The 27,083-nt window shown below is 42.9% G+C and overlaps 1 protein-coding gene and 1 pseudogene across 4 annotated transcripts in view; both read left to right on the top strand.

The window, feature by feature from the left end:
- The window catches only part of MPHOSPH8 (M-phase phosphoprotein 8), a 49,536-nt gene that overhangs the window by 16,911 nt on the left and 5,542 nt on the right, over positions 1-27,083 (top strand). The window contains exons 3-11 of one of the 3 annotated variants that reach the window (XM_082676031.1): positions 9,337-10,191; positions 12,216-12,315; positions 15,028-15,285; positions 18,443-18,568; positions 18,649-18,737; positions 22,862-23,002; positions 23,622-23,708; positions 25,848-26,002; positions 26,873-27,043. In XM_082676031.1, the coding sequence (XP_082532157.1) occupies positions 9,337-10,191; positions 12,216-12,315; positions 15,028-15,285; positions 18,443-18,568; positions 18,649-18,737; positions 22,862-23,002; positions 23,622-23,708; positions 25,848-26,002; positions 26,873-26,945 (1,884 nt within the window). In that variant the 3' untranslated portion in view covers positions 26,946-27,043. Of the gene's footprint in view, positions 1-9,336; positions 10,192-12,215; positions 12,316-15,027; positions 15,286-18,442; positions 18,569-18,648; positions 18,738-22,861; positions 23,003-23,621; positions 23,709-25,847; positions 26,003-26,872; positions 27,044-27,083 lie in introns of those variants that run through there. The other 2 variants (XM_082676030.1, XM_082676029.1) reach the window with 2 other exon arrangements.
- LOC309835733 (protein kish-A-like) lies at positions 13,433-13,652 on the top strand (annotated as a pseudogene). The gene has a single exon. The product of its transcript is annotated as a protein kish-A-like (transcript).

Raw genomic sequence — 27,083 nt, 5'->3', positions numbered from 1 at the left:
GAAGCCCAGCAAAATAGTTTTGCTGTTCATAGGTTCTTGTGATTCTTTCACTGTAGGTATAGAAGTAGAGAGCCAGTAGGAGAAAATGCTTTGTTCATCTCGTCATCGTTCTGTTCATGCAAGAAACAAATATTTGCTACCTATGTGAAAACTGATATTTCCCATTCACCAAAATCTTTGTCTTGTGGAGAGGTTTTACTACAGCAGTATTTAAGACTATTTGATTCGTCAGTTTATCTACTTAAATCTGGGAGCACTGCTTGCCTAGGACTTAGTAAGCATCACAGAAGTTAGGAATGGATTCTAAAATACCCCAAAAAGTGATTGTTGATACTCTTCACCAGAAAATATACATGATGCAGAAATGGTATTTGTTCATTAAAATACTTTTTGTCATTTAGCATTCGGATACCTTTTTACCTTTTTGCTGACCATTGGGTATTTGAAGCTAAAAAGAAAAACTGAGGTGCTGTTTAACATTCATTTGTGTGAGACTCTCCAGACCTTCATCTTTAGTGACTGAAAATCTACGGACAAGGCGGCCGCTGGTCTGCCTGAGCTTTGATGATGGATGTCCCATGACACAGAAGAACCTCTACTGGCCTGTCATGGCAACACTTTATTGTTTTTACATTTTTGGTTCTTTTTTAAGAGATAGCTTTTTTTTTTCCTTCCCCAAGTAAATATAGAGTGTCTTAAATGGACCAGACCCTTAAATGGTCACAGTTTTATGAAGATAGATCATATGTATCTTTTGCTCTTGAGGGGCCTTACAAGTTGTCCATGTATGATCTTACTTTTAAGAGTAGTACCATATAAAAGGATTTTGCCTTCTGCCTTTCTTTTTTTTTTAATTTATTTATTTTATTTTATTTTTGGCTGTGTTGGGTCTTTGTTGCTGCTTGCAGACTTTCTGTAGTTGTGGTGAGCGGGGGCTACTCTTCGTTGTGGTGCGTGGGCTTCTCATTGTGGTGTTTTCTCTTATTGCAGAGCATGGGCTCTAGACATGCAGGCTTCAGTAGTTGTGGCACGCAGGCTCTAGAGTACGGGCTCAGTAGTTGTGGCGCACGGGCTTAGTTGCTCTGCGGCATGTGGGTTCTTCCCAGACCAGGGCTCAAACCCGTGTCCCCTGCACTGCCAGGTGGATTCTTAACCACTGCGCCACCAGGGAAGCCCCTGCCTTTCTTTTAAAATAATTTTTTATCAATGCATATTCTAACCAGCAAACACCTGTGTTTTTTTTGTTGTTTTTTTTTTTTTTTTTTGCGGTACGTGGGCTTCTCACTGCTGTGGCCTCTCCCGTTGCGGAGCACAGGCTCCGGACGCGCAGGCTCAGCGGCCATGGCTCACGGGCCCAGCCGCTTCGCGGCATGTGGGATCTTCCCGGACCGGGGCACGAACCCATGTCCCCTGCATCGGCAGGCGGACTCTCAACCACTGCGCCACCAGGGAAGCCCACAACTGTGTTTTTTAATAATCATTTGTGTCCCTACTACTCAGCTAGGAGATAGTTTTGCCTTTATTTTAAAATTTGTCTGAGGGTAGCTTTTTGAAATACTGCCTATAAAATAATATATGTACTCTTTTAATGTAAAATGAATTAGAATTTGTGCACCCAAATAGGCTTTATTTTTGAGTGTACATTTTGTGAAGTAAACATTTATTCCAATAGTTCCATGGCCCTAAATGGTTTTAAATTATTTATTTTGGAATTGTCTTCATAAGAATCTATATGTCATGCAAGAAAATTTCTAGTAACGCCTCCTCTTTGTACCCAAGGAAAGCGTGGTGATGGCTCTAAAAGTGCAGGGGTGAGCTTCCAAAAGTTTTTCGAGCAGCGGTTGCACTATTGAAAAGCTCATGGTTTCCAGAGGTGGTTCGGTAGAGGCAGTGATGCTGGGGTGTGCGTGCCTTGTTCAGTTGTTTTGCCATCACACCTCATGCACAGTATTGATCACCATTCCTGTAGGCTGGGCGTTGAGCAGGTGGGGCAGGGTGACTGACCCTGGGCCAGTCCCAGCTTAAAAGCCTGTCGACCTGGTGTGACTGTGATCAGAGTCCCGTTCATTTTCAAAGTTGTCCTAATTTGGATAATAAATAGTATGTTTACTTTATGTGTGAAACTATTAAAATGAGTAAGAAGACAGATTACTAGTATACTGAAAGTGCTCAGACTTGTGATATGTGTGGTTTTAATTTTGTTCGACTATTTTTTAGTTATTTTAAAAGTTAACATTAATTTCTTTGTATCATCTAATACCTGTTGTTTGATGGCAAACAACTGTTCATCAGATGGTAGCTATTTTTTATGTCCTGACTTCACTCAATCTGGCCAGTTACTCCAGGGCTGGATTACCCTGGTGCAACTAACCTACTGATTCATTAGATAATGCTAAATAATAATTTCACACAGAGTATTTTGAAGCCTAAAGCCAAAGTGCTATATTATTTATTTGCATCAACCCATTTATTTAAAACATACAGGTTGTAACTATCTTGGGAGTAGTCTAATGACCAGAGGAAAAGTCTTGTTTCAAAGTTTTGTGCTAAGGAGCCAGCGTTAGAGCTCTTCCCAGGTGACTGAGGAATTAGGATAGGTAGCAGCAGCTCTCTTCACAGTAGCCAAGACATGAAGCAACCTAAGTGTCCGTGGACAGGTGAATGGACACAGAAGATGTGGTACACGGTGGAGTATTAGTCATCAAAAAGAATGAAATCATGCCGTTTGCAGCAGCATGGATGGACCTAGAGATGATCATACTAAGCAAAGTAAGTCAGAGAGACAAATACCATAAAATATCACTTATACGTGGAATCTAAAATATGACACAAATGAACTTATTTACGAAACAGAAACCGACTCACAGACATAGAAAACAAACTGATGGTTACCAAAGGGGAAGGGGTGGGGATGAATTAGGAGTTTGGGGTTAGCAGATACAAACTATCATCTATAGAGTGGATAAACAACAAGGTCCTACTGTAGAGCCCAGGAAACTGTCTGCATACCCGTAATAAACCATCATGGAAAAGGACATAAGTGTGGAGGTGTAACTGAATCGCTTCGCTGTGCGCCAGAAGCTGACGCGGCCTTGTAAATCAGCTGCGCTGGGCAGCAGCCGACGGGTGACCCAGCAGCCACCACATGGGGCCAGCAGCCTGGCTGGTGGCCAGGACCAGGTGAGACAACAGGGAGGCGCCGAGTAGCTGCGCCGAGAGGAGGCTGACCTCGCGCTGTGGGGTCCCAGCTGTGGATTTCGGGGGGGGGGACCCCGGGGGTCTTTCTGTGTACAGGCGAGAGTCTTTGGAATTGTAGACTTCTTTTAAGTTGTTTTACCTGATGAAAGGGATAAGTCCAGCCTCTTGTTTGCTAATTATTTCATGTTCATTCATTAAAAAAATCCATTTCTCATATGTAAGTCATTAGGAGGAAGAAGAATAAGATGCGCCTCTGCCTTCAAGGCGCTCACGGTACGTGAAGGGGAGGGCCAGGTGGACGGAACCTGAAACATGGAGTGAGACACGATCTCGGGCAGCTGTGAGGCCGCTGTGGAAAGTCAGAGGATAAGCATCAAAGGTGCATTACAGAAGATTCGTCCTTTGGCCGAAGCCCTAAGAGATGAGAAATTCAAGGGTCCTAGGAGGGGAGGCAGGTACAAAGATGCAGAGTTTTGCAGAAGCACAGATTTTGGGGTGATGGTGAGAAGTGCCGGAGCTTTCACTTGGAAAGGAGCAGGAGTGACACAGGGGCAGAAATTGGGAAGAAATTCGTGTGCGCCTGGATTTAAACTCAACCGTCTGGGCAGTAGAAGGGCCGGCAGAAGTTTGGAGGGAAGTTGTGTGATGAGATTTATGTTTTAGGAACTTGCTTTTTTGAAGAATTTTATTAGGAAAATTTGGACATATAAAAATGCAGAAGGCTGTATCGTGAGACTTGAGAATTCATCACTCAGTTCCAGTCACTATCAGGACTTCGCCATTCTTCCTGTCTGCGGCTCCCACTCTCCCCTTTTACTTGCTGGAGTATTTTAAGGCAAATACTTTAGTACTCCAGATGGCATATCACTCTACCCTGCAAAACTTTATTAAATTACAGACATTGTGAAAACATAACCGCTATACCATTATCGTACCAAAAAAGTTTACACTTGTTTCTTAATGTCTTCTATTATCTAATAATGTGTTCCCCCCAGCTGTCTCAAAGAAACAAAACAAAACATGTCTTTGTTGATTTGATTGAATTGGGAATTGAAAATGGTCTGCATGTTGTATATCATCAGTAATCTCTAAATATCTTCTAATCTATAACGGCTTCTTCCTCTAACCTTCCCCTATTTTTCCCCATCATGTTTATTTGATGAAGAGACCACATTGTTTTTCTGTAGAATTTCCCATATTCTGGGTTTGGATGAGCACATGATAGCTTATAACATGTTCCTCTGTCCCGTGTTCTTGTGAACTGGTAGCTAGATGTAGAAGCAGGATTGCTCTCAAGTTTGTTGGTTGATTGATTTATTTTGCAAGGATGGTCATGAGTGGTGCTATAACACATCAGAAGGCCCATCTTGTCTAGCTGACTCCTTTCCAGTGAAGTTAACAGGATCGTTGAGATTAGGTGTTTTCAGTCTTATCTACCATTAGAAAACTCCTCACATTTCGTGTGTAGGTTTTAGGAGCCATTGAAGAGTGTTGCCTAGAACTATTATTTCATTGCAGGTTGGAAAATAGTGATTTTCTAATTCTGACATTCCTTCTGCCTTTATTACTAACATCACTGGGAAGGTGATTCTGAGACGCTGTGGTCCTGACCTGACTCTGGAGTGGGGAGAGGCTGCTGGCGGGGAGAGGTGAGGGGCTGAACTGAGGTGGGGAGGTTGGAGAATTGATGCACATAGGATCGGTGACTGAGCTGATGAAGGAAGAAGTGGTGTCAGAGATGTCTCAGGTTACTGGCTTGGGAACCTAGGTAAGTGATGGTGTTATTCAGGGAACAGTTCCAGTTTTGAACACATGAGATTTTAATTACTTACTTGTCATCCAAGTAAAGATGGCCAGTCTCACATTGGCAACATGGGTCTGAGTTGAAGGAGGGAGATCTGGGCTGGAAATGTGGAGTGTGGGGAATCAGTGGAGTGTGCAGGATAGTGTTTCTTATTACTGTGTTCCAACTAAGAGTCTGATGGATTGTAAGTATTTTGAAAAAATAATTGTTTTAGAATTCTTGTTTAAAAGTTTTTTGAAGTAATATTAGTCTTGCACCTAGCAAGCTTCGTTTATTCTTCCTCTTTTCCCCCCTTTTCCCCTTTACCAATGCAGAAAATTTAAGTAAAATCAGTCTGTTCTGCTTGGAAACAAGGAGGTCAACACTAGTCTTTAGGAAAATGGTTTTCAAGAAGGTGGAAGTCAGTTGTAAACTCTTCCGGATTCAGGGAAATTTGAGAAGTCTCTCTTACAGAACTTGCTTAAACCAAAGGGGTAGCTTTCAGGTGAGCCTTGAGCAAGTTGCAGACTTTGCCTTTGTGTTCCTGACCATGTGTATCATAGGAACACAGACCCTCTGCTGCATCAGGACTGGTGATACCTCAGCAGCATGACAGCAGCAGTGCTGTTGTCCCATACACAGCTGGTGCCTGGTGACACCGTGTGGGTTTCCTGGAGGTCCTGGGGTGTCCTTCACCGCTCTCTGTCCTGCATGCGTTTAGTCTCCCGTCTTCGGTTTCCTCTCATCTAGAGCACTCCAGAGCCCTTTGCCCCCCTTTTAAGACACCAGGCCAGTTGTTTTATAGAAGGTTCTTCACATTGGAATTAGATGAATGGTAATTAATGTTAAATCACAAATAGTATTTTTAAAATTGGAATTAGATGATTTGTGGATTTAGTGTAAACATTCTGGCCAGTGTATTCTGTAGGTAAGGTACGTGACATCAAGAGATGAGCCATGTGTCCGTTATCTCATTGCTGATGTTAAATTATAATTATGTGATAAAGTGAGGTGCATCAGTTTTTCTCCCCTTTTAAAGGTACCTTTTTCCCTTGTAAAATAGTAATACGATAATAAGTAACCTGATAGTAAGCAACCTGATTATAAGTAATCTTTGAGATGGTGAGAATCACTTGTTCCCCAACAACCTCTCATCCATGATTTTCAAATACTTTGAAGAATCTTTTATTCTTTTTTTAAAATTTGTATTGGAGTATAGCTGCTTTACAGTGTTGTTAGTTTCTGCTGTGCAGCAAAGTGAATCAGCTATACGTATACATATATTCCCTCTTTTTTAGATTTCCTTCCCACTTAGGTCACCACAGAGCACGGAGTAGAGTTCCCTCTGCTATACAGTAGGTTCTTTTCAGTTATCTATTTTATACATAGTATCAACAGTGTGTATATGTCAATCCCAATCTCCCAATTCATCCCACCCCTCCACTTCCCCCCTTGGTAGCCGGAAGTTCTTTACATCTGCACCTCTATTTCTGCTTTGCAGATAAGTTCATCTGTTCCGTAAAATACTTTGAAGAATCTTGCCTTAATTAGTTATTACTGTGGTGGCTTCAAATAATGACTTTTCTAATCCTGTTATTCCATATTTTTCATTTTGTATCCTATAAAGAGCAGCTCCTCCCACCCCCTTAAATTTTTTAAATACCAGTACACACTCATGGAATCTTTTTATTTAATTACTGTTGTTGTTTACATTAATGCTAAAACGGTCCCACATTGGCTTGTGAGAGCCCCTTTAGGCCAGCTCCTGTGTCCTCTTGCTATGTCCCTGTCTGTTTTGGGCACGTCTTTGCTCTCTGGCACAAGGTTCCCCAGTAGCATGTACTTTCCTGCTCTGGCCCTGATATCACCTATTTTCCAGGGAATCCTGATTCTTTTTAGAGGAGAATAGAATTTAGAAACCAAGATGTACTTATTGAGACTGGGACATCATTATTTCCAGGCCCTTTAGACAGAGATAAAGGGAAAAAATACACGTTTATTTGTTTTAAGTCAAGTTCACTCCGATGTCTGTAATTTCGGTCCATCATCTCAGCGTCCTCCTATCATTCTCACCGTCCGCAGTTCTGTCTCCCTTTTCTTCCATGAGAACTCTGGTTCTCATCAACATTATATGTACTCATTTACTGAGTCCTACAATAATTAGAAATCAGTTTCAGGTTTGCTATGCCCATTCTACTGTAAAATTCCAAATTCATTTGCAGTTCTTTTTGTCCTTACAGTATATTCACTTCGGGTGTTGATTGTTCAAAAGTTACATGGATTAATTCTTTTTTTCTTCTGTGTGGTCATCAGTTTGATAAAGAGGTTTATTTGTTTGTTGTTAATTAGGACCTGTTCTCCCTGCCCTCCCTTCCCTCCATACCCAGTTTGCAGTACTGCTCTCTAATGACAAATCTGAGTTTTCTTTCTCTTATAAATGACTTAGTCTTTTTACCTGATGCCTCAATTTTTTTTATTTTCACTGTTTTGTAGAAACCAGAATTCAGCTGAGGCAATTTGAAGATCTAATTGACTTTATCCAATTCATGGATCGGGCAGCATCCCGTTTAACAAAGGGAAGGTTGCTCCCAGGAGCTGCATAAAAGGGAAGGTTGTTTTTGGCAGAGGAGGTGGGATAAGGAGGTTAAAAGAGTGGATGATTTCAGGCCGGGTCACCTTCCCTTAGGGGGAGACTGGGGGTCTTACTAGGGAAGTTACCTCACCAGTCCTGACCAGGAAATTCCAGACTGAAGCGTTTAAAATTCCAATCACGGGAGAGGTTAGGCATTAGGTCTTGGTGGGCTTACAATGAGTGACTACATTTGGGGCCTCTTTTTAAAGTAGGCGTGTCTTTCGGACATGCTGTTGTCCTTTTTAGGTTAGTTACTCTATTCCTTAGTCTGTTTTTGGTTTTTTTTTCCTTAGTCTGTTTTTTCTTATAACAGTTTAGTAAAATGTTCTATCCCAATCAATTTCTGTTGCTTATATTTATGTGAAATTTCTTTCTCTGAAACTTTAGAAGGCAGAGGAGGAGAACAAGATGATCTGTTTAGCTTCGTGGCTGCTGGGCAGCCTTCTTTACTGTTTTTCGGAGGGTTGGACAGTCTAGCCTTAGACTCCGTGAGGGCTTTTCCGGCTCTGTTTTCGCCCCACCGCCACCACCACCACTTACGTCTGAATCTTCTATTTTCTTTCTGTTTCTCTGTCCTGCTTTATTTGGAATCTGGTCTCTGCTGCTTCTCACTGTGGACCTTGTCTCGGCCATCCTGGCAGGGAGCATCCCCAGGGCCTGGACCAGCCCTGCACCATCTGGTTCCCAAAGCTCCTCCCCTTTCAGCTGCTCCCCACATGGTCACCTGCCAGACTTTTCAGTGATTTCTCCCATTTTCATTGCTGCCTTTGCTCGCTGTTGTGGAGATATTCATGCTACAGAGGTCTTACGGCTATTAGTAGCTTGTCCCTACCAGCTTATATTTTGGGGTTCCTTGGGATACTTGGCCACCTAATTGGGTTATGGATGTCGTCTGTGGGGGGTTTGTTTTGCTCTCCAGTTGCTCTGTCTTTATGAAGCGCGGTAGGAGGAGTCAGAAAGCTTTGCCAATGCCACCACATTCTGCTGCCTTAGTAACCTTGGTGGTGGTCTTTTAACTTCTAAAAATACACCTATCCTTTCTTTCCCTCCTTTGCTTCCCCAAGTCATTTAGAAGAGAATTTGGGGAAATGGGAACTGAAAATGCTTTGCATAGTGTTTTTGTATCTATACAGAGACTTTATTCTTAAGGGGTTTTGTTTGTTTGTTTAGAATAGGAAAAGATATTTTCCAGAGGGGATATTTCAGATTACTGTATTACACGAACCAAGTCAATTGGGGAAGTAAGATTTCTTTGCAGTCTTGCTAGTTTCTTATGTAAACTGTGAAATGTAACAGCAAGTTTAAAGATATTCTGGGATCCAAAGTCTTAAAAAAATCTTTGCGTTTGGGTTTGTAACTACTATTTTGGCATCCAGTAAAGTCTGTACAAATTACTTCCTTGGTGTCTCTGGAAATTCTGAAGTTGGAATCATGTGCAACCCACCATACATATGACTGTTGGGACCTACAGCAGCGTTGACATTTTCTGTCCCCCTGTGTTTTATCTGTTTGCTTAAACTGACCCTTTTTGTCACCACCAAGACCTATTTGTTAAATCAGAAATATAAGTAATACTGTACAACGTTAACTCACGTAAGTAATTTTAAGGAGTTGAGAAACTGCTTGGAGAAAAAAATTCCTACCAGATTGCATTAGTACTGCTGTTCAAAACCTTTTAAATTACTATGTTAATGAGTACTTAAGTCTTTTTTATACTTTATAGAGACTGCCCTTAAATAATGACATATTTGAGGCAAACTCTGATAGTGATCAACAAAGTGAGACCAAAGAAGACACTTCTTCAAAGAAGAAAAAGAAAAAACTAAGGCAAAAAGAAGAGAAAAGCCCAGATGATCTGAAAAAGAAAAAAGCAAAGACTGGGAAACTAAAAGATAAACCCAAACCAGACCTGGAGGGCTCCTCTGAAAGTGTGGTTTTTGATTTAAGGACAAAGAAAAGAATTTTGGAAGCCAAAGAAGAATTAAAGGAATCCAAAAAGCCCAAAAAAGATGATATAAAAGAAACTAAGGAGTTAAAGAAAGTTAAAAAGGGTGAAATAAGAGATTTAAAGACTAAAAAAAGAGAAGATTCCAAAGAAAACAGAAAAATGAAAAAAGAGAAATGTGTTGAATCTCAGGTGGACCCCGAGTTGCGTGTCCTTAGTGAGTCCCCTTTGCAGGAGGAAGGCGGTGGAGATGTGCGTTCTGACCACAGAACCGAGAAGCAGCCAATTAAAGGTGCAAAAGATAAAGCAGAGCCGGAGGCAATTCAAGATACTGTTTCTGATAAACAGCAGGATGGCACTGTGAGCGCTGATGAGGATGATGTCAAAGCAAAGAGGAGGAAAAAGAAGCTGAGAAGGACAGAGGAACTTACAGAGAGCAAAAAGCTAGAAAACAAGAGCCTCTTAGAGAAGAAAAATACACAGAAAAAGCAGAGGAATCCCGACAAAGGCCCAAGTGGCGCTGAGTTAGATAAGCCAATGGCTGCCTCCGCTCCAGCACAGAAGAGCTCCAGACCGTGTGCGGAGGAGAGAGGCTGCAGGCCCGCAGACTCCTCGGGGGAGGTGAGTGCGGAGGTGAGTGCCGGGGCAGGGTGGAGGGGTGGCTCTGTCTGATCGAAGGGCTGTAGCTTGCATCTCACACAACACACAGATGTTCAGATCAAGCTGGCACTCTTGAGTGGTCGGGAAGCTCCACGAGTAATGAGGAGACGGTAAAGCCCAGCAGAGCAACCTCGTTTTCTTGCACTCCACAGATAGTGCCTTTCTTACAGATTGGAGGTCTGTGGGGACCCTGCGTCGATCAGGTTTATCGGCGCCGTTTTCCCAACAGCATCTGCTCACCTCGTGTCTCTGTGCCGCATTTTGGTCATTCTTGCAGCGTTTTAAACTTTTGTTTTGTTTTGTTTTTCGGCCACCCCGTGCGGCATACGGAACTTCCCCAACTAGGGATCGAACCCGGGCCCCCTGCAGTGGAAGTGCGGAGTCTTGACCACTGGACCACTGGGGAGGTTAATACTGTAGGTGTTACAGTGTTTGTGATCGGTGATCTTTGATGTTGCTATCGCAAAAAAGGCTGAAAGCTCAGATGATGGCTAGCATTTTTTAGCAGTAAAGTTTTTTTTTTTAATTAAGGTATGTACGGTTTTTTAGACATAATGCTGTTGCACACTTAATACTACAGTAAAAACATAACTTTTATATGCCCTGGAAGGCAAAAAAAATTGTGACTCACTTTAGTGCAATATTCGCCTTATTTGCAGGGGTCTGGAATCAAACCCACAGTATCTCTGAGGTGTGTCTGTGTACAAAGCTTTTCTACCATTAGGGAGATAATAGTGTATCAGAAGGAAGAAATTCTCCTCTCCCTTCTAGGTTCGTCTGGCTGGTTTAGAATTGAATTGGCATGAGACAGATGAACAGGGGGAAGATCAAACAAGTTTAATAACGCGTACACATGGAAGAGACCCAGGAAAACGGAGTAACTCGCCAAAACGGACGAAGTCCTCACCTCATGTACCGTCCTCAGCCAAAGACCAAAGAGGATGTTGAAGATGGGGAAGCAGTTAGGGGCAGCGACCAGGCAAAGCACAGTAGACAAGGGCGGGGCCGTCACACAGATGGAAGTCCTTGCTGCTCCACTGATGGCTCTGGAGGTTTGGGAGACACCCTTACAAACGGAGATCTCCCTTACAGATGCAAATGTTTCTCACAAGAGGGCAGCTCCTACTTGGTTTTCAGAGTTTTCCCCATGCCTGCTGTTTCTTGGAAAATAAGCAGCTTAAAAGAAGTAATACGCCCAAGAGACATACTTGGGGAGGCAAATTCTGCTCCCCTTCAAGCCTGATTAGTGAGAGGCAGTTATAAATGCTGAACATCCAGCTTTTGAACCGCCCCAGCAGTCTCCAGACTTACTTTCTTTTGGACTGACCGCAACTAGAAAACTGGGGGCGAATTTGTGAACAAAAGTCAGGGGTTTTTAGAGGTATTCAGCTACTATGTAGCATTGTGAAGTAAAGCTTACAGCTTCCTCAGCTTATTTTATTAGCTTTTCACATCCTACTTGTATGTTCCCCCTGTTGTCTCAAGACTATACCACTTGTGGGACTTCCCTGGCGGTCCAGTGATTAAGACTCCGCCCTTCCAGTGCAGGGGGCGTGGGTTCGATTCCTGGTTGAAGAACTAGGATCCCACATGCCGCGCCGCACGGCCAAAAAAAAGAGAGAAGAACATACCACTTTTTCCTTAAATAATAGCACAGAGTGCGCTAACTTTCTGAGTCTTTAAATTCTTGCAAAGATATATTTAATAGAGCTTATCTCACTATTATAAAAATAATTTTACATGTTTTAGTTTTAATAATTCTTCAAAGAGAGTGAGGAAACTTGGTGTTGGCTTTTGAATATGATATTTTGTAAATTGTCAAGGTTGAGGGGTAAGCTTGACTGAGGAAGCATTTGATGTGAGCAGATGTAGTCATCAGGGGTCATGTGCACAGTGCATAAAAGGGGGACCTGATGCCAGGAACCTGTTTTCCAGTTTTCAGAATCGGTGTCAGCTCTATCTGTTCTTGTTTTGGGTCTTACATGTGTCTTTTTCAGGAGAAAGAGACCAAAAAAAATGAACCCAAAGAAAAATACCCGAAAAAGCATGATTTGGACAAGGAAGAAAAAGGCCGAAAAGAGCCCAAGGCATTAAAGAGTGAGTGTGAATACTGACATTTGTCATTTACATGGGTCTTTCAGACAATGAGTCTAGTTCATTGTAAAGACAGACTCTCTTTTCTAAGCTGCAAGGTCATAGAGCTAGAAAATACGTTTACTGGGGAATTTAGAACCTTATGCTACTTTTTGTTTACCAGTTATCTTAGTTACTTACATAATAATTTATATTATTAATATAATTAACTCCCCCCCTTCTGTTTACCTTGTTCTTTTTCCTTTTGGATATGAGGTAGAATATATTCTCTTTATTTTTATTTATTTATTTCTTTTATTGAAGTATAGTCAACTTACAATGTTTTAGTTTCAGGTTGGGGATACATTATCTTTAGAGAGAGAGGAGATTCGTTATGACAGAAAAGTAAATAAGTATCTCTTTTATAGTAGATGCTGAGGTAAACTACTGTTTAATATGTTTATTTATATATTTAGCTCTGTGTCATTTGTATAAATATAATGAATGTACATTTGATCACATCAGGATACAGCTCAGTTAAGGATCCATAGTGCATATTAGTACTGGAACAAGTACTTTATAAGACATTCACCATTACAGTGTTTGAATAAAACTGGATATTTTAGTTCACACACCAGAAAGTACCTGGAACACATGTTCTCGTGGAAGCAGTGATTTCTAAGAGATGGATGATTTCTTGGGGGTTTTCTCCCCAAAGCTGTGTGTAACTGAGGTAATATTAAAAGTGGGTTTGGGTTCTAGGCCTCAGTTTAGACTTGGCAGTAAGCCTCCGGCTGAGGGACTCTGGGAAGGAGCAGCGGTGCTTTGAGGGGTTGTGTGCAGGTGAGTGTAGTGTAAAGACTGTACCTGTTCACAGCGATGTAACAGCTTTAAGCATCTTTTCTTTAGAGAGTGATTGGAGGTTCAAAATATTGTAAGATTAGAACTGGTTAATAACTTTTTCTTCATCCGAGTATCTTATCTGTCAGTTTCAGGTACATTTTTACTGTAAATGTTTAGTCTTAAATGACTATTCGTTAAGTTCACAAGGGCACTCCAGGGAGTCTGATTTGTAGTATCCCTGAAACTAAAATCTGCTTCTGATCCAGGCCTGGTAGGGTGATGTGGCCTCACGGGCCTCACTGTGTCTTCCATTTTCAATTTTCAGAGTCTGTTGACCGTAATCTTGCTGCTTATGTGTACCTGTGCTTATATCTATGCTTGGCACCCAGCCTCCTGGACAGAAATAAAGCTGGGTTGTTGGGTATACTTTGGAAGTGTGCCAGAACTGGTGAACGTGAGAGTCCTTACGTTTCAGATGCTGTGGTGTGATGGCCTTCAGCATCCTCTTCATACAGTAGCTTGGGAAAATGCCAGAATTCAGTTGCCATCAGATTTAAATATGAGAAAAAAAGGACTTATCTGCAGAAAATAGTGGAAAGAATGGTTAACCCTTTTATCTCTGAACATTGAATGAGATAAATTTCTAGCTGCTGTTCTGTATTTTTGTTATTGGACCAATGTTCTATATAAATAATTAGGATGTCACCATTTAATACTCAGAGTTTAAATATGTCTGTAACAATCAACCTCAGTACTGTCACTATACAATATTACCTTCTGCATATGTCATTCTCTGGTGTCAGATACCTTTTTTTTTTTGGCTGCACTGGGTCTTAGTTGCAGCACGCAGGATCTTTAGTTGTGGCATGCAGACTCTTAGTTGCGGCATGCGAGATCTAGTTCCCTGACCAGGGATTGGACCCGGGCCCCTTGCGTTGGTAGCGGGAAATCTTAACCGCTGGACCACCAGGGAAGTCCCCAGGTACTAGTTTTTAGTGAGGTATCTTTAAGGCACATAGTAGAAAACAAAATTGGTAAATTACTTAAGTTCCTTTCACTGTAATTTGGAAACAGTAAATCTTTATCGAGAGAGAGCTTTTTTTGGACTAGCTTTTTTATTGGAAAAAAAAAGGTTCAGTTTGTGTTGGTAAGGATTGCACTCATATTTAATAATGCTTGCTTTTCCGCTGGCCACACCATTTTGAACATTAACCAGAGTACCTGTACTCTTAGCAAACTGTAGTTTATCACAGGTGTTTAAACTATTTGAAACAAGCCTGTGCAGTTCTTGAGGAAGATAAATGAGAAGTGACTTAAGAGTGCTACTGAGAAGATGTCCCTATTTAACATGAAAGAATTGAGTAAAAAAACCTATCCGCTATGTACCCAAAGTTTATAATAGAGTTTTTCTCATATCTTTAGTTAAAAGCGAGTGGATTTCCACAGGCGTCAGGTGCAGTGTTGCCAGGCCACAGTCAGCGTGCTGACACCCTTACACCCCTCCCACTCTCCACCAGAAGTCCTTTTTGTACAAGGTTACCTTCAGGATACAACTGGAGGCAGCTGTCTCAGCAGAAGGACGGTTGGTGGTGTGACTAGGATTATTCTGAGGCTTGCTGTCTGCAGCGGCCTTTGTCAAAACTGGGAGTGGTTCAGAGCCCCAGAAGAATAACCATTTAATTTGGACGTCCTTTCTGAATATGGAGCGGCCAATAGAAAGATGAATGGAAAGAACTTGATGGCTGTGATAGTCAACCTGACCAGACTTTCTAACCAAGGCAGATATTAGTAAGAATTAAGAAAATATCTGTTTTTTTAACACTAACCCAGATTTTCTTTTGGTTACAACAGAAATTTGTGACTCATTTATTATCAACTTATTTTTGTCACTAGCATTTAAGGAAATCAGAAATGCATTTGATTTATTTAAATTAACTCCAGAAGAAAAAAGTGATTTTCCTGAGAATAATCGGAAAAGAGAAGAAGTACCACCAGATTGTAAAGTCACAGGAGACCACAGGAGCAAGGAAAACAAGCAGCTACTTAAAGAAAGGAGAAATACGAGAGATGAGACTGATACATGGGCATATATAGCTGCAGATGGTGGTCAAGAGGTTGTGGACAGCACGCCCCAAGCGGACGAGAATTCTGGTAGGTGTGTCCGTAGTCATTCTGCGGAGCGTTCTCTGTTCTGTGCACTGAGCTGTCTCCCTCACCTTCCTCTCCGCTCCCACGGTCATTCTGATCTCAGGATGGAGTAGAAAACCATTTGAATCTCCTGAATAAGTAACATTTTGTATTGAAGACTTAGATTATCCTGTGATTGCTGAATTGATCAGAAATGGATGTGGTATGCTCAGCACATTAGAAATTATACAGATTTCTGGTTTGCTGCCTTACCTACTGTTGCCAAGCAGTCTGATGGTATATCTTACTAGATTTCTTTCAGAAAGCTATCAAATACTAACTTATTTGTATTCTTCCCTTTTAACTTTGCAGTAAATAACACTTATTAAATGAGGTTAGATTGTAAGTGCTATCCTGAGGATACCGGAATTAGCTGAGGAGGGGAAGGCCGTGTATAGAGTACATAGGACAGTAGCTGTGGAGAAGAGTAATAAAGGGATAGGGCAGAATAAACAAAAGAGGTTAATCTGATAAATTTCTGTGTAACTCGTGAAACAGCTGAAGAGAAGTTCTGAAATATTTGGGATATATGGCAAAGCAGGTAGCTTGGGGGCCCTATTACTACAGAGCAGCTAGGCTCTGGGATACAGACAAGACAGGCCTGAGCTTGCAGGAGACTGGGACAGTGCCTTGGGGCGTGGGGGTGGGGGTGGGGGCAGTGGGTTGCCCAGAGGGCAAATACCAAATAGCACAGCTGCTGCCATACCAAGCAATAAACAGGAGGTCCAGTAGGTGTTGGTCCAGCCACCTGGGGAGCTCCTGGGTGAACCCTGAAACTATCCCCGTTCACAGAGGGCAGGGAGAGACCCAGGAAAGAGGCAGCCACCCTAGGTGGGGAGGTGGCAGCCTGCACTGGCAGAGAACTTCCAGGAGGCCCGTCTTGGGGGCCGCAGGATGAGTAGACGTCGCGCCCGCCCAGCAGAATCTTAACAGTTTTACGAAGAGGCCTTAGTTCAGTCCAGGTGGTCTTAGCAGCTTTTACTCTTTCCAGGCTGTGTCCTTGACACTGTTTCTACTGTGGGAACAGTGGGCACAACATACAGCCCAAGGACAGGGGAGGATGTGAGGGGCCCCCTCCTGGCCAGGGTGTGGGCGGTGAGCACCTCGGACCTTCTCTCACAGTGGAGCATTGGTAAAGCCTAGAAGCTGGTTCATTGAAAGACTAATAGAATAGAGCAGCCTGGGGCACCATTAGTTTAAGGGAAAAAAGAATGAAGACTTAAACAGTATTTCCAGGGAAAAAAGAGACGTGATTATAGATGGCGTCCAGATTAAAAAGATAAAAATTCTATGAGCATTTTCTTACCATAGATTTGAAAACTGATTGAAATGGGAAATTCCTGGAAAGATACAGTTTAACAAAACTGACCCAAAAAGAAATACAAAAATTGGATAGTCTGGGCTTCCCTGGTGGTGCACTGGTTGAGGGTCCGCCTGCCGATGCAGGGGACGCGGGTTCGTGCCCCGGTCTGGGAGGATCCCGCGTGCCGCGGAGGGGCTGGGCCTGAGGGCCATGGCCGCTGGGCCTGCGCGTCTGGAGCCTGTGCTCCTCAACGGGAGGGGCCACAACAGTGAGAGGCCCGCGCGTACCGCCAAAAAAAAAAAAATTGGATAGTCTTATTACTATTAAAGAATGTGAAATAGTAATTTAAAATAGTCTTACAAATTTATGCAAGAGTTCATCAAACTTAGAAGTCTTCCCGAAAGCAGGTGGGTTCAGGAAGTGAGGTACAAGCATATATGCGACTTAGAGCCGTGCATGTAACGTGGAGCAAAGAAACAAAGGCTGTGCTGTTTCTGTGATGGGACGCTTTTAAATCCTTGAACTTTTTTTTTTTTTTTGAAGTATAGTTGACTTACAGTGTTGAGTTAGTTTCAGGTGTACAGCAAAGTGGTTCAGGTATACATACATATATATATTCTTTTTCAGATTCTTATCCATTATAGGTTGTTACAAGATACTGAATGTGGCTCCCTGTGCTATACAGTAGGTCCTTGTTGTTTATCTATTTTATTTTATTATTTTTTTTTAATCTATTTTATATATAGTAGTTTGTATCTTTTTTTTTTTTTTTTGCGGTACGCGGGCCTCTCACTGTTGTGGCCTCTCCCGTTGCGGAGCACAGGCTCCGGACGCGCGGGCTCAGCGGCCACGGCTCACGGGCCCAGCCGCTCCGTGGCATGTGGGATCCCCCCAGACCGAACCCGTGTCCCCTGCATCGGCAGGCGGACTCTCAACCACTGCGCCACCAGGGAAGCCCTCATTGTAGTTTTGATTTGCATTTCTCTGAAAATTAGCAGTGTTGAGCATCTTTCATGTGCCTGCTGGCCATCTGTGTTTAAATCCTTTATCTCTTACCATCAAATATTTGATGGGCTCTTCACTTTTTAAACTAGTGCGGTCATGTTGAATTATCCCCAGATCCCCTCCACTGCACTGCCCGTAGAGAATGAACGTTTTCAGCCGTGGTGTTGACAAACCCGTGGACCAGACACATGAGGGTGGGAATGAGCGCTGGCTTCGTGCGTGCGGGGGGTGGCTCGGAGCCCAGGGCGCTGGGCCCCCATCATGGTGGCGCTTCCGGGGGAGAAACCCAGCCCAATGCGACATGGCCGCAGGCAGTGGCTCTTCTTTACTCACGGATCTGGTCTCTACGTTCAGAATGCCTGTACCTACATGGAGGCGGGGAGCAGTGTACAGCTGCCCCTCCTGTAAGGTGGCGCAGTGCAGTTGATGCTCTGCATCTGGCCCTTCCGGATGAGGAGGGCTGAGCGTCTGTCCAAGAAGAATGGCCGAAGGAAGAAACGTTAGCGCTTCCTCTTACTGAATCCTTGATTTCTCGCTGCCTTTCAGCTTCCAAAGTTCATATGTTATTATTTTACAGTTAATAGTAAACCTATTTGTCTTGATGCCTCTTTGTGTGTGACCTCTAAAAGTGGATAATTCATGTTACTTCCCAAAGGAAATCAGAAATTTAACTAGAGACTCGGTTACGTAGTGACGTATGTTCAAAGTGTGTGTAACATTCTGATTAGGGCACCATATATTTAATAAAACAGCACTGTATTTTTTTTTATAGTCCAGCAAAATGTATCTTAATAAGGCTCTTCTGTGTTGCAGATGGCAGACAACAGATTTTGAGTTTCGGCATGGATTTGCAGTTGGAATGGATGAAATTAGAGGATTTTCAAAAACATCTTGATGGGGAAGATGAGAATTTTACAACAGCAGAAGCAATTCCAAGCAGTGAGTAGTTCTGGAATTACGGGGATCCCCTTCATGAATCTAGGTATGTAAAACCTAATTTATCTTTCCTTTCATTTTAGATGTATTGAGGGATGCTGTGAAAAACGGGGATTATATTACTGTGAAGTTTGCACTTAATTCAAGTGAAGAATATAACCTGGACCAAGAGGTAAAGTGTCTTTGTAAAAATCTCATGAAAGGAAGATGGAAAGTCACTCTTTTATTTATTTATTTATTTATTTATTTAGAAAGTAACTCTTTTAAAATAATTCAGTTTTATTCTTTCTTTTCCTAACTATAAAAGTGATACATGTTGACTTTATGGGATTCAAACATTCTAGAAATGTATAACGTAGAAAATTATAGGGCTTCCCTGGTGGCGCAGTGGTTAAGAATCCACCTGCCAATGCAGGGGACACGGGTTCAAGCCCTGGTCCAGGAAGATCCCACGTGCCGCGGAGCAACTAAGCCCGTGCGCCACAACTACTGAGCCTGTGCTCTAGAGCCTGTGAGCCACAACTACTGAGCCCACGAGCCGCAACTGCTGAGCCCGTGTGCCTAGAGCCCATGCTCTGCAGCAAGAGAAGCCACTGCAATGAAAAGCCCACGTGAAGCAACAAAGACCCAACACAGCCAATAATTTATTTATTATTTTTTTTAAAAATGAAAGAAAATTATAGGTCCCGTAATTCCAACCCTGTATAATGACCATTAGTTTTAGCCGTGATTTGCCTGGTTTTGTCTGTGGTTTAACCTCTGCACTTTGAAGGGAAAGTGACTCCTCGTTTTCATGTCACCATTTGTGTTTCATTGGTAGTTCCCTATTTACAACAACTGCCCATCTTTCTATTGTTTTGTGTGTGTGTGTGTGTGTGTGTGTGTGTGTGTGTGTGTGTGTCCGCGTCCGTGCTGTGAGGCTTGCAGGATCTAGTTCCCCAACCAGGGATCGAACACGTGCCCCCTGTGGTGGAAGCACACAGTCTTAACCACTGAGCCACCAGGGAAATCACCCAGCTTTCTATTGTTGCTGGGTTTTTTCACACTGATTTGTAAAGATTTTAATGGAAGCATATTAACCCATTCTCTGTTTTTACATTTTTATTTTTTGAGTCTTATTGCTTGGAGGGATTTTTATTTTTAGGTAGTTACATCTGTTGATCTTTTCCTTTAAGCCTTTTGGGTGTCCTACCTTGCTTAGAAAAGATTCTTGTATTTTCTTCTTTAGTTTTCTTGCTTTAATAGTGGATTTGTTAGGTTGAATCCTTTACGATTGCAGTAAAAAGATTATTGGGATTTTCATTAAAACCACATGAAATATATAGATTATTTTAGCTCAGAATGGACACTTTGAGTCTTCGATCCAGGAATATGACAACTCTATATTCATTCAGCTCTTCATTTATTCCCTTAAGCAAAGTTCTTTGGGCTTTTTTCTTCATATAGTTCTTGTATGTTTATTTTAGATGTATTCATACATATTTTATAATTTTTAAATCATTTTCCATATATATGCTGTGTACAAGAGACCCACTTCAGACCTGGGGACACATACAGACTGAAAGCGAAGGGATAGAAAAAGATATTCCATGCAAATGGAAATCATAAGAAAGTTGGAGTAGCAATACTCGTTATCAGATAAAATAGACTTTAAAGATTTAACAATAGATAAGGAGGGACACTACATAATGATCAAAGGATCAATCCAGGAAGAAGATATAACAGTTATAAATGTTTATGCACCCAACATAGGAGCACCTCAATGCATAAGGCAAATGCTAACAGCCATGAAAGGAGAAATCGACAGTAACACAATAATAGTAGGGAACTTTAACACCCCACTTTCACCAATGGACAGATCATCCAAACAGAAAATAAATAAGGAAACACAAGCTTTAAATAACACAATAGACCAGATAGATCTAATAGATATTTATAGAACATTCCACCCAAGAGTGGCAGAATACACTTCTCAAGGGCACACGGAACATTCTTGAGGATAGATCACAGCTTGGGTCACAGATCAAGCCTCGGAAAATTTAAGAAAATTGAAATCATATCAAGCATCTTTTCTGACCACAACGTGATGAGATTGGAAATCAGTTACAGGAAAAAAACTGTAAAAAAACACAAATTCGTGGAGGCTAAACACTGCACTATTAAATAACCAAGAGGTCACAGAAGAAATGAAAGGAGAAATTAAAAATACATAGAAACAAATGACAATGAAAACACAATGACCCAAAACCTATGGGATGCAGCAAAAGCAGTTCTAAGAGGGAAGTTTATAGCAATTCACTCTCACCTCAAGAAACAAGAAAAATCTCAAATAAACAATCTAACCCTACACTTAAAACAACTAGAGAAAAAAGAATAAAGAAAACCCAAAGTCAGTAGAAGGAAAGAAATCATAAAGATCAGGGCAGAAATAAATAGAAACGAAGGAAACAGTAGCAAAGATCAATAAAACTAAAAGCTGGTTCTTTGAGAAGATAAACAAAATTGATAAACCCTTAGACTCATCAGGAAAAAAAGGGAGAGGACACAAATCAATAAAATTAGAAATGAAAAAGGAGAAATCACAGCTGACACCGCAGAAATACAAAGGGTTATAAGAGACTACCACAGGGCTTCCCTGGTGGCTCAGTGGTTGAGAGTCCTCCTGCCGATGCAGGGGACATGGGTTCGTGCCCTGGTCCGGGAGGATCCCACATGCCGCGGAGCGGCTGGGCCCGTGAGCCATGGCCGCTGAGCCCGTGCGTCCGGAGACTGTGCTCCGCAACGGGAGAGGCCACAGCAGTGAGAGGCCTGCGTACCGCAAAAAAAAAAAAAAAAAAAAAGAGACTACCACAAACAACTATATGCCAATAAAATGGACAACCACAAAGAAATGGACAAATTCTTGGAAAGGTACAATTTTCCAAGACTGAACCAAGAAGAATTAGAAAATATAAACCTATCACAAGTAAATGAAATTGAAACTGTAATTAAAAATCTTCCAACAAATAAAAGTCGAGGACCAGATGGCTTCACAGGCAAATTCTGTCAAACATTTAGAGAAGAGCTAGCACCCATCCTTCTCACACTGCACGCGGGCTTTTCTCTAGTTGAAGCGAGTGGGGGCTACTCTTAATTGCGGTGCGCGGGCTTCTCATTGCAGTGGCTTGTCTCGTTGCAGAGCACGGGCTCTAGGCGTGTGGGCTTCAGTAGTTGTGGCACCTGGGCTCAGTAGTTGTGGCTCGCGGGCTCTAGAGCACAGGCTCAGTAGTTGTGGTGCACAGACTTAGTTGCTCTGCGGCATGTGGGATCTTACCGGACCAGGGTTCAAACCCGTGTTCCCTGCGTTGGTAGGCGGATTCTTAACCACTGTGCCACCAGGGAAGTCCCCTTATTTCAATTTAAGTGGATCCTGTTGAGTCTGTCTAAAGTACTACGGCCAAGAATCATTTTTCTTATATTTGTGTTCCCTCCAATTATTCAGACACACAAATTTTGCTAGACTTTAAGATTATAGCTAAATTAATTCATACTACTGGAATTTGGTTTTATCAAATGTTATTTAATAAATTGTTCGGTTTTCTCATATGGTGATTGCTTGAACTAGTGATCGGAAATATTTTCGCTAATAGTTACCTTTTTATCTTTTGTCAGCCTTTTGTAGTTTTATCTCTATTAAAAGCACTTTTCTTTAATTTCTCTATTTTGTTATGGACTCTCAGAAACTAACCATGTCAGTGTCCTGTTTGCCACTTCTGAATTTCCTTCTGTATCCTTAGAGAACTCAAACTCTCACTTCCCAACGGTTATATTTACATAGGCCAACATTTGTCTCATCCAGAAAGCATTCATTTTAGTTTGTAACCAATAGAATGGACTTGTGTGACTTCTCACCGTCATTTCTAGCCTTCTGTCTTTGGGCCAACCAGATGAGTATAATGAATATGTGCGTTTCACCTGTTTTACCTAAAACACAGGAGACTTTTGAGGGAAGTGAGTACCTTTGCCATTTATGTGGCTCATGGTTCACTGTTCATTTTGTATCATGCAGAGTGTTGGTATACCTTCAGAACTTAATAAGTGGATGTTGTAAAATTTTTTGGTAACACATATGGAAAAATTCTAAAGGTGATTAGTTTCTGATTGTTAGGGTATTTTAATGAAAAACCTAAGTACGTAGATACATAAATCAATGTATTTCAGTGATTTCGCATTGAAACATAGTAAATGAAAAAACTTAGTTCTAAAATTTTTCTGATTAAATACTGACATGTTTTTTCATAAACAAAACCAATACAGGATTCCAGCGGGATGACACTGGTGATGCTTGCGGCAGCTGGGGGGCAGGACGACCTGCTGAGGCTGCTCCTCAAGAAGGGGGCAAAAGTGAACGGTCGGCAGAAGAACGGGACCACCGCGCTCATCCATGCTGCCGAGAAGGTCGGCCACTCAAGGCTTTGGTTCGATAGTCTTGGGACCGAGACAGAGTCTGTCTCTGCAGGGAAATGTACCGGTCCTACAGTCACGTAACTAAATTTTCATAGTTCAGTTCATCTGTAACTTGTCATAAATGGATACGTTTTTATTGACAGTCATACTTTGTAATTGAATTTGCAAAATCATTTATCTAGTTGGAAGTGATTTATATTGAAAAAGAACTTCTGATTAAGGTATTAATATTCTTAGATCTTTTAAAAATGTTTTCCAATCTAAATTAAGTGTCCCTTTTGTTTAATAATTTAATTAAAATGTTCCCATATATTATCTTATTAAAAGATCGATATGCAGAGTTTCTTATGCTGAAACCAGTGGTTAAACTTGAGGTTGAAGTTTCCGGCAGACGGTGCGCGGCTGTCCGGGTACCTGTGCTGGGCCTGCTCCCCGTGGCCTCCAGCTTTCCCAGGACCCTGCACGGGGGAGCTGTTTATATTGTGTTCACCATCCTGCTTGGGATAGAATCTGAGTACTTTTCCTGGTGGATAAAAATCCTAAAACACCTAGAAATATCTTAGTTGTAAAGAATTTGGGGAATTAAATTTACTTTTTTTTTCTTTAACAGAACTTTTTAACGACAGTGGCTATTCTTTTGGAAGCAGGAGCTTTTGTAAACGTCCAGCAGAGCAATGGTGAGACGGCTCTAATGAAGGTAAATGCCTCCCGTGGAGCAGTCCTCCCCTCAGATGCAACATGGTCCTGCTGGGGTCTCCAGCTGCTGCTGTGCTGGGGCTGGTGTATGATGGGGACGGGACTGTCTGTGGACCTACAGGTCACAGCTGAGTGGGAGAAACAGACCCGCAAAGAGGCAGTTACTCGGTGTGATGAGCAACGTGGTGGGAATAGCACAGGGAGCTATGAGCTTGTGTACAGTGGACACCAGGCTCAGTCGTGTGGATTTGAGCTCAGCCTTGGGATGGACCTGGCAGGTGGCTAAGCCACATCCTCAAGATGCAGGTCAGCAGGGATGAAACGTGCGAGTGGAAGGGAAGCAGGCTGTGCCCTGCGCAGACCTGGGTGTGGAGAAGAGGGACGTGCACGCGTTACTGTTTCACTGGTGACTTCATCTTCTGTGCTCAGAATTGTGGTTTGCAGACAGTGGGGTTTTTTTGTTTTAATTTATTTTTGGCTGCGTTGGGTCTTTGTTGCTGCGTGCGGGGTTTCTCTAGTTGTGGCGAGCGGGGGCTGCTCTTCGTTGCAGTGTGCAGGCTTCTCACTGCCGTGGCTTCTCTTGTTGTGGAGCATGGGCTCTAGGCACGCGGGTTCAGTAGTTGCAGCACACGGGCTCAGTTGTGGCTCACGTGCTCTAGAGCGCAGGCTCAGCAGTTGTGGCGCACAGGCTTAGTTGCTCCGCGGCATGTGGGATCTTCCCGGACCAGGGCTCGAACCTGTGTCCCCTGTATTGGCAGGCGGATTCTTAACCACTGCGCCACCAGGGGAGCCCCCTGCAGACAGTTTTGAGTGGAAGGTTGTTGAAGCCCCCCCTCCCTGTTTAGCAGTCTTTCATTTGCTTCTAGGGGACCCCACCCAGTCGAGCACTTTCCTGTGGCAGCTCCAGGTTTCTGGCCTGATAATGCTGTCCACACAGCAGGCTATGACCTTGTACCGTGCGTGGAGGCTGAGGCTCACTTGCCTGCTCCCTACGTGCAGCTGTGTGAGCTGCTCACCAAGAAGGTGTGTGTCTGTGGTACCTCTTCCCGACCTTCTTTCCTGAGTCAGGAAGGCAGACTGGTCAGAGCCCCCGGTTGGCGGGGGCCCTGGCCCTGAGTCTGTGCTTGACCGTGCAGTTCTTAAGGCCTGCGTCACCTGCTCCTCGGCCTTCTTCCACACTTGGGGGTTAAACCTTGCTCACTGCTGGTGTTTCTGTTTCATTTTTGATTCATGGAAATGTTTATTTTGTCCAGGAGCCCTCCTTTTGAATTTCAACTCTCCTTGTGTGTTTCTACTGAAGTATGTTTAGAGCACAGGTCGCACGTGGAAGCATGAATTTAAAACTTCATCTTACTGAGAAATCACCAGGCACATTCTCAACAGCAGATGCTCGCACAGTCTGAAGCATGGGGGGGCGGTGTGAGACGGGGGTGTGGGGCAGGCTCTCTGCATCTGTGCCAGGGAGCTAGGGGCTAACCCTCACGGCAGCGGGGAGCCATCTGAAGGGCCAGCCTAGAGAAAGACAGAAGCAGAATAAAGGTTGGGTTTCGCTGCATTGTTTTTAATGTCCCCCGTTACAGTGGGGGGAATGGATTGGTTTGCAGACTTGTAGGGAGGTTCTTAAAATTAAGTGGGATAATAATAGTCTGCACGGAAGTAGTGACAGTGGAGACGGAAGTGGACAGACTGACCAGTCTTAAAGAGGTCAAATTCACAGGACTTAGTAATTGAAGGTGATGGTTGGTCCCCTATTTCCTGAGTTAGAGAACACGGGCAGCACAAATGGAAGATTTTTACACGCACTGGACCTGGAAATGCTTAGGTGTTTTACACGTGGATCTTAAGCTAGGAGAGAGGTAGGCGGGAAACTCAGATTTGGCTTGAAAGAGGTCACCCATTAAGGGTCGGAAAAGGCCAGAGATGGAGGAGGGCCAGGAGGGAGAGGCGTTGGACTGCGGTCTGAATGAGGCGGCCCTGTTTGTACTGCACACTGAGGAAAAGGACCACAGCACTTACGCTTCCCAGTTTCCGACCCCAGTGGTTCTTTTCCCTCCCGTCACGGAGAACTTACTCCCCGCTCAGCGTGGAGAGGGTCACTGAGCACAGTCGAGTAATTATTGCTCCTTTATTCCTGACGCAGGCCTGTAAAAGGGGAAATTCAGACATCGTCCGCCTTGTCATTGAGTGCGGGGCTGATTGCAACATTCTGTCAAAGCACCAGAACAGTGCGCTGCATTTCGCAAAGCAGTGTAACAACGTGCTGGTGTATGACCTGCTGAAGAATCACTTAGAGACGTAAGTGTGGAGTGAATGTGCCCGGTGCCTATTCGGACACATAATTGGAGTGGCCTGTGTGTAACTGCTCAGAAAAAGATTGTCAAGTACAAGTCCTGACGGGTCTGTGGTCTCAGAAGATGATGAATTTTAAAAGTGGTGTGTGAATTATTTTTCTGCAAGTTATTGAGGACTTAGAAACTGTCAAACTTATACTAAGAGTATCATCTTAAAATCTTAATTATGCTTAATTTGGCTCCCAAACATTTTCTGAAAACCATTTAGACTTTTAGAGCAGGTTTTAGGTTCCGAGCGAAGCTGAGTAGAAAGTAGAGATTTCCCGTATACCTCCTGCCGCCACATGTGCATACCCTCTCCAGGTGGTGTGTCCATTACAGTTGATGGACCTACAGTGACATGTGCTCATGACCCAGAGCCCCTGGTTCCCCTTGGGTGTTGTCCATCCTGTGGGTTTGGACAAACATAATGACGTGTCTCCACATCGTCGTCTCACTGCCCTAAACATCCTCTGCGTTCCACCTGTTCCTCTCTCCCAAACCCTGGAAACCACTGATACTTTTCCTGTCTTCTCCAGAATGTCATTTGGTTGGAATCACATTCGCCCTTTTCAGATTGGCTTCTTTGATAGGCATTTAAGTTTTCTCCGTATCTTTACATGGCCTGATGAGCTCGTTTCCTTTTAGTACTGAATAATAATTACATTGTCTGGAAACTACCACAGTTTACGCATTCAAGTTCATGCTTTTTCAAATGAATTCTAAGTCATTTTATTGGAAGTTCATATTAGTAGCTTTTTATTGCTTATTTTGGCAACACGAGCTTCAGGAACAGTAGCTAATGCAGGTAGCGTGTTTATTGTTCATGTAACAGAGTCCTGGGTCAGCAGCCTTGGGCAGGAACAGCCACTCTTCCCCTCTCCTCACCCACCAAACATAGGACATGACTTGGATCTTCACACCTGAAAGATGGTTATTCCCCTTCCAGATGTAGGACCCATGTTCTAAGCAGAAAATAAGGTAAATTTCAGACAGGAGACAAAAAAGGCAAAGGCCGAAAAGGGAGTGTGTGCCTGGGTACTCTG

Source organism: Grampus griseus (assembly GCF_964374135.1).
Source record: "Grampus griseus genome assembly, chromosome: 18".
Classification (NCBI taxonomy): domain Eukaryota; kingdom Metazoa; phylum Chordata; class Mammalia; order Artiodactyla; family Delphinidae; genus Grampus; species Grampus griseus.
This window is presented reverse-complemented; position numbering and strand designations above follow the sequence as displayed.